We start from the raw sequence: 7897 nt of genomic DNA, 5'->3' as shown, positions 1-7897 counted from the left end.
GGAAAGAGTTGTCCTTTGGAAACAGCAAGGGAAGCACAGATCTCTGATCTGCTTGAGTTGGACAGCTATTCCTTTTGTCCTTCCACACCAAAACCGAGCAGCACCTGCAGCGCTATGGGATGGCTTCATCCCACAAACAGGAAAAAGGGATTTTAATGGATCTGAATTAAATGCCTCTCGCATGCTCAGCTATGATCAGAAATGTCCATCTAGGTGCCGGGTGTGCAATACTGAGTGCAGGAAATCATGGGTTAGCCAAAATTTATGTAATCCATTTTAAACCAATATATTAATTAAGCAGAATTGTCTTTCAATATGTATATATGACCTTTACTGTTTCTGAAAAAGCTAAAGTCTGTGACCTGGAGAATTTGCAGTCAGTAAAGGTCAGTGAGGAATCCACAGTCTTGAATCTTCACTAGCTAAGAGCAGGACAGCAGAGTCTGCACGAGCAGACTCCTCTTCCCTGCTAATCCCATATGCAGATTTGGGTTATGAATATGAAATAGGCCGGGCTTTGCCACACACAGAGCTTTAGTCTTGGTGGAAGGAGAAGCTGGAGGATGTGTCCTACTGCCTGAGAATGCTGGAAACCTCCTTTACAAGTCGTTTAAACAACTGTACGGAGAGACCTCCAACATCAACAGCTGGAGCTGCAGACACGCAGGGCAGGCAGCGCTGGTGGTCCCAGGCAAGTGCCGCGCGGCTCCAGCTGAGCCCCGAGAACAAAGCCCTGGCACAGAGAAGGGGGACGGTCCCCACTGCAACTCATTTCCATCTCCTAAAAAACTGCAGCAATTAAAAATATCTCCCGGCAGCACTGATTTCACTGGTTTGACTGAATACTAGAGAATTTCATGTTATTTGAGTGCTAAAAAAAACCGCAGCAAAGCCATCCATGCCCGATACCTTTTGCTGGTGGCCAGCCCCCCTGCGTGGCACCCAGCTGGCCAAAGAGATGCCCCCGGTGCAGGTGCAAACCCACCCAACCCACCTTCTCTGCCGGGACAGGCAATCCCATGGCAGCTGCTGTGCGGGATTTAATGCAGTTAAAGGTGTGTCAGGTGTTGGATGGGGTTGTTAAAACCCCCCTGTAGAATGAAGCATAGAAAAAGTAGCGAGAGAGAGGACAAGGGAGGAATGGGTAAAGAAATGCGTCTCCTGGGGTTGCTGAGATGTTGCCCCTCCTGTGAAGCTGATCCCTTTCAGTCCTGGCAGAGCCTTCAGTTTGCTCGGAAGGATTCACGGCATTTTCTGCAAGGATCTGACATTGCTGGTGGTACAGGATTGGAGAAAAGGACTTAGAAGTTATAAAGAGCAACAAGTTCTCGGGTTGAGAATGTGTCCTGCAGCTTTCTGTTCTGCACTGCCTCCTTGCAGACTGGCCACCACTAACAGCGCTAAACTGGCAGCCCGTCCCCAGGAGCTTCCTGCTTCAGTCTTCCAACCAGTTCTGCATCAGGGGCGAATGAAACCCCCATTTTTTTTCCTGTGGGGACCTTTTCTGCATGGCTAGGAGAGAGGTGTGGCTTGCCTAGCTTCATCTTGCTCGAGATGATGGTACTCACCAGGTGACACTTGGGCGAGGAAAGGCATCAACCTTTGCAGCTAGTTTCAGGGACTTGTGTCCTGATGTAATCTCGTAGTAAGGCCCTTTCTTATGGGAAACCGTAATGAAAGGTTTGTCTGGAAAGAGAAATGAACAGGAGAAGGAATGGCAGACCTGCCACAGTCCAGTGCTCACATCTTTGCATTGTGGTGTGTCTGCCCTGGCTTATTTTTTGCCATACAGATCTGCAGAAGCTGCAGACAATTAGATGGGATGACAAGCTGTCACCGCAGTTCCCCTGCAAAGCTCAGCCACAGCCAGTAAGTTCTACCTCCAAATGAAGGACTTTGTATTTAAAGCACCTGCATTGCCCCTGGAGCCTGTGTAGAAATGCCGGTGCCATCTCTTGTCCATGTGGATGCCAGGAGACCAGATTTTCCAGGGCATCAGCACCCACACTCGGTGCCAGCCTTTTCAAAACAGTTCAGCTCCCAGTTAATCCGTATCTTCAGGCATGTCTCAGCCTTGAGCTCTCTAAAGCTGCTTTGAAAACATAGTGCTGGGTGCTGACTCTCTTAGATTGATTAGAGATTAGAGATGGTTAATGATTGTTTTAACTAGTTGGCATTCTTCCTAATGCCATTTGTATATCAACAGATTTCATGATGTGGAATTATCCTTTAACACCCTTGGTTCTGGGGTATCCTGGTTTAGCTGCAGAACTTACCGTACACCGTGACGGTGACATTGGCCTCCAGCCTTGTTACGTTGAGCGTTTTGCATACGTACATGCCTCCGTCCTGCATGGTGACATTTTCAATTGTCAGGCTACTGCCGACTTTATACACCATGCCACTCTGGTCTATTGTTCTTCTGGGATAAGGGTGCTGGAAGGCAGAAAAAGGGGGTCAAAAGGAACATCAACTGGATCATTCTGTTCATCCTTTCAAAGTCTGCCAGTAAAGCAAACCAGTGATTCAGATCAAAATTATCATATCTCCCCATCACTGAAATAAATAATATAAAAACCAAATTTAGTTATTACTGTTAAAATAAGAGGTGAGCTCTTGCGTGAGGTTTCATTGTCAAGTCTAATAAGAGAGAGAAACAGAGTGGAACTGTGGCGCTTCCCTGCTGAAATCTGGGCAGGCAGGTAAACAAGGGGATGCATCAGGGATCAGCCCGTCTCAGGGACCAGATCCCAGGGATCTCAGGGCAAAACTGCCCTTGCCATCTGTAGGGTCAGGGTCGTGACTTGGGTTTTGTGTTTTGGGTTTTTTTGGTCACAGTCAGTATTTTTCTGTCTTAAAAAACCTCCTACTTTCTAAAAGAAATATATTATGACAGAAATATAATATATTATGACAGGCAAGTGCCAATGCAAATTGCTGAAGAATTTTAGAAAGCATTACCGCTTCTGATGGGACTTGTGATCCCAGAGATTTGGTCAAGAAATCTTACGTTTATACTGTTAGAAATCGAAGGGGGGTTCATAGAAAAACAACTCTTTTCCATCATATGGGGTTCAAGAAATAAAATTCAGAAACAGCATATTGCTTGCACTTCTATAAATTCTGTGCTGTATTTTCTGTAGTTTCTTCACCAAAACAAAATCAGATGTTCTTTAAGTAAACAAAATAAGTCAAAAAATAATTAATTTTTAGGAATTGCATTTTACACTTTTGCGAGAGGCTTAGATACTTCTTTGAAATGTATATTTTGATGAACTAAAAAGAAAAAAAAGCAATCATTTTAATTCTGAGCATCAAATAGAACCATGAGTAGTATCTCAGATAAATGAACTGATCTGGAAAATACCCCTTCTTCCCTCTGTTTTTGCACAGGAGCCGAAGGGTTTCAGTACATCAAAGCAGATGCTCAGTCTCTTACATGTTCCTACTTCACATTTGGCATTTTTGTTTCTCATTCCACAGAAAGCTCAAGAACCTGCACTCAGAATTTAAATTTCATTCTTTGGTGGAGATTTCATGATACCATTGTTCTTTCCAACAAGAAACCTGCACTCCTGGCTTTTCCTGCAAGCAGGCTAAATATAGCCTGAGATTCACAGTTTAATTTGCAGGTTCAACACAGTCAGATAAGTTGTAGATTCATCCAAATGAAAAATACAACCAGTGGTAGGCTGACAAATGGCTGGCCCTATTTCAGAATAAGTAGGAGTTGGGGTTTACTCAGCCCTGTGCTCAGACCTTTCTTTTGGGTAGGGGGAGACTGAATGAAAGCAGAATACGGAATTTTCATCAACTCACTCTCCCATTCGGACACGTCCATATGAGCTCAATGCGCCCGTTGATGAAGGTTTCGGCTCTGCATTCCAAAAAGAGAGTTTCTCCAACCAGCAGTTTTTTGGGAGTTGCTTTCAGAGCCAGGTTCTGTACTCTGCCCTCTGAAATGACAAAAGCAAAGGTAGAACCACGCAGCACTCTCTGCGGCAATCACATTCAAGATGGAATCTGCGCTCCGATTGCCTCTCCCACCTCCGCTCCTTTCACAGTTTCCAGAACACCTCACCTTCTCCGGCATTTCTAGGGAAATTGTTGGAAATACCCACACAATGGAAACATGACATCTCCAAATCCTGGTCTTAGATATTTATGGATGCCTCAAACATGCCTGCGTCACATCTGTGGTGCCCCATACCAGGCACACGGCTGATGCCGTACAGCAGCACGTTAGAGAGTGAGGTGTTGCCTGTGTCCTTTCGGGCTAGAGAACGGTGACCTAATGGGTTTTCTAGCTTTGCATTCATGATTCTGGTAAAAAGATAATTACTCCAACAATGAAGAAAAAGAGAGATTTACAGGACTTTTGTTTGGCTGCCATACAACTTCACAAGCCTGTTGTTTGAAGCTGAGTGCTAATTGTATAGAAGGATGCCATGACCTAATGGGAATGAAGTCACAATGAACTCTCCTCTGTCAAAAATATAAGGTATGAGGAGGGAAAGAACATACACTGAAAACAAAGGAAAAAGACATTCTAATCGGCTTCATATAAATCCCCAGCACTCAAAAATTTAATGTTTAGTTGCTTCAAATTCAGATTTTAATTCTGAGCTAAAGCTCAACTGTAAATACAAGGGGACAGGTATAGTAAATCACCAAGAGAAACTGTACAAAAAAGCAAAGATTTGAATTGTCAGTTTAATGAGATTTTTATACCATGATCTTGTATGTTTAATGACCAGAAGCAAAAAGAAAGCTACTGGTTAGTTTATCCTAAACCAGCAGTTGGTTGACTGTAAATAGAGATCAGTCCAAGCAAACAAAGCCCCAGTGGGGTTTGAATAAAATGCTCCTATTTTGTACCACCTCAAAACTGGGTAATTTTTCAAAACCTGGAGTGGATCAAATCCAAGTTCTACTGAATAGGAAAAAAGAAGAATGAGTTTGCTTTTAGCGTGCCAGCTTGGACTTGCTACAGATCCATACCAATGAGGTATATCAAATATAATTGAGGCTAACCGAGAAATTATACCCAGGAGCTTGGCTTTGGAATAGAAACATTGTGGTCGTTCCTTGGCGCACGGTAGTCACTCACCCAGTCTCTGTGCTAGGTAATAGGAGGTGAACACGCTTCCATTGACGTTTACAGTGCAGGTGAGTACTCCAGAGTAAACGAAAGAATGAGAGGGGATGACAAATCCTCTTCTTGGGTCCCACACCATCCTCCTGAAGTTCATCTCTACAGAATAAGGATACTGAAAGAGAGCAGGCAGACAGGAGGCTTGTGAGACGTTCCCTTTGCCCTCAGACCATCCAGGCCACTAGCCAAGGCTGTTCTGGTTTGGGGCAGGGTGGATAGTTGACTTTTCCGAGGGGTTGGTGGTCTCATTCCACACATATCTTAAGCAACATCAACATATGCAAATAGAAAAGCCTTCCCTAAGGTACACCTGTCTTTGAAATCCAAAACCTGGACATCATAACTGGGGCTTTTCATTCAGTAGCCTCGGTCCTCTCAGACCTTAGGCAGATACCATGGTACCCATTGCACCTCCTCTCTTTCCTGGAAACAATGATGCCTATCTTACATCAATTTTGGACAGTAATGTTTTTGGAAGTCTTTAAGAACAAAATTTGCTTCTCCTAATGCTGCATGTAGCTACCACATGTATTCCTGGGATCTCACAGTACTTTAAAAATATTTGCGAAGTTAGATCCCAAAAAATCAGAACTATTCATGTACTAACTCACCCGATGGCAGTTATCTATAAGCTGTGGTCTATGGCTACTTGTCAATTCTCTCTGTATCGCAGAAAGGGACGAGACACTTTCAGAGCAGCCTGTTGATTGCCACGAGGCACTGGAGCAGCCTGGATGGCTTACGATGGTGAATCACAGGATGGCAGAAATAACGGGACTGACTTGGTCACACAGACTTTGTTTTGTCCTAAATTCATAAATACTTGTACTGTTCTGAAATTCTTGAGAAATCAGTAAGTTCTGCTTATAAGGAAGAAGTGAGGATACAAAAGGCAAATGCAGAAAATAAACTAGAGCAAAAATTCATTTCAAAAGAGTGAACCCTCCGTGTACCCTCGGACAGCAGCAATGTTGAGCAGGTTAGCTTTTGCTGGTGGGAATGATTAGTTTATTATTATTATTAGCACACAGGGAAATAATCTGTTGGCTAGAGAAAATGCTATTTACTTTCCAATCACTTAGAAAATCCTGGATTATAATATAGAAAAGAAATACATGAAATTGAATGCAGTCAAATAACTGAGGAGTCTGTGAAAGAGGAGAGGACTGAATTTCACCCATTTCAGCCCATTGGCAGGCAGGTGAAGGGAAGCACGGGCTGTAGGTCTGACTTTGCCAGCAGGACACAGGGAGGCTCTTTAGGACGGAGGATGCGCTGAAGATCGCTTTTGGCTGAAAAACGAAGGGTTTGGGGAAACCTTGGTATGCCTCCAGTTGCCACATGGTAACTAACTTTATTTGCACCGTGCTCCTCCCTCCTTCCTACCATGTACTAGCAACTTAATGTTTCCGTTTTCAGAGCTACCTTGTTCTAGCTTTTGGAGATAACCAAGGGAAGAGCTGCACTAGGGACCGCAAGTGGGAATTTCCCCAGTGACGGAATAGTTTTGCTCTTATTCTTGTTGTTACGCAGCATGCGATTTATTTTGCTGTCTCCAAACAAACACTAGTCTTGTATGGCAGCGTGGTTTAAATAGGGTTCCGTTTAAATAATATTCCTGTTCCAAGGAAATTGCAGCTCCAGGCTTTGAGAGCTGATGCTCATACCTCTCCTATGAATACCCGATTGATCAGGCTGGCATTGGTTTAGGGCGCTTGTTGTTACATATTCAGAACAGATCAAAGACAAAGGGATTCCGGCTGCAGGGCAGCGGCTGGTGATGCTGCTGCGGGGAAGCAGGCACGGCGAGAGAGCTGCTTTCTTGTGGAACAGTGGCTCTCTTCTGACAGTGGTAGCAAACACGGGTTTCATAGGAATACTTCTGAAGTAATCAAGCTGTGGCATCTCTGTTCAGAACCATTAGGAAAATTCAGGAAAATTACAGAAAGAGGTGTGAGACCTGAGGCTTAGTCATGCCTGAACACCCATGAAGGTCAAAGCTGGACGTGGCAAATGCACACTGAACCAGATCGGTGACCAAACGGATCTGACAAGGCTGAAAATGCTTTTTTTTTGCCTAGAATTAGAATCGTGTTAAGCAAGATTAAAAGCTTGAATTGCGTGTCTTAGCATGGGTTTATTAATAACAAAGCTGCCATGTAGAGTCAGCTGGGATCTGTTTAGTATTAGCGAGGGGCACCTTTCTCCATACATATTGAAAGGCCAGAGAGCGCAATGATTTTAAAGTATAATGGTAACATAAGGAACTTAATTTACAGTGGAAAAAAGTACATTTTCTACAAGAATAATAAAATGTGATAAAGCTGAACTTCATGGTTTGGCAGCTCTGCTCCTGATGGCTAGGGGAAGGGGAAAGAAAAAATAACCCTACTCAGGAGGCCCTTTTCAACACTGCACACATATTAAACGTCTTCATCAAATATTCAAAAATATATATTTAAACAATCAAACAAAAAGCGTCAATGCTGCTTGAAGGAAATCACAGTGGCTTTCCTCCCTTTGAAGTCTGTTGTCTATCGGAGATTAAATTTGGAAGAAGAGGATGTTCTAAATTTGTCTGATGGCCTTATTCACCTCTCCTCCCCCATCCTTGCCTCCGCCCCTCTCCTGCCTCGCTTCCTCTTCGCACGGGAAGCCGCCACTTTGGCTCCACAGGGCACTAAGAAGTTCCCAGACAGGACAAAACAGGCGGTGACTTGCCGTAGATGGAGCCCGGGGCTG

At 44.0% G+C, this 7897-nt stretch overlaps 1 protein-coding gene across 1 annotated transcript in view; it reads right to left on the bottom strand.

The window, feature by feature from the left end:
• LOC104472166 (vascular endothelial growth factor receptor kdr-like) overlaps window positions 1–7897 on the bottom strand; it is a 90352-nt gene that overhangs the window by 64099 nt on the left and 18356 nt on the right. The window contains exons 4-7 of the mRNA XM_010087736.1: window positions 5111–5270; window positions 3820–3956; window positions 2277–2436; window positions 1569–1686 (exon numbers count right to left, since the gene is read on the bottom strand). Coding sequence (XP_010086038.1) covers window positions 1569–1686; window positions 2277–2436; window positions 3820–3956; window positions 5111–5270 — 575 coding nt within the window. The remainder of the gene's footprint in view (window positions 1–1568; window positions 1687–2276; window positions 2437–3819; window positions 3957–5110; window positions 5271–7897) is intronic.

The sequence above is a fragment of the Pterocles gutturalis genome, unplaced genomic scaffold, assembly GCF_000699245.1.
Source record: "Pterocles gutturalis isolate BGI_N339 unplaced genomic scaffold, ASM69924v1 scaffold13256, whole genome shotgun sequence".
Taxonomy (NCBI): Eukaryota; Metazoa; Chordata; class Aves; order Pterocliformes; family Pteroclidae; genus Pterocles; species Pterocles gutturalis.
The sequence above is the reverse complement of the archived record's forward strand: the minus strand, read 5'-3'. Positions and strand labels throughout refer to the sequence as shown.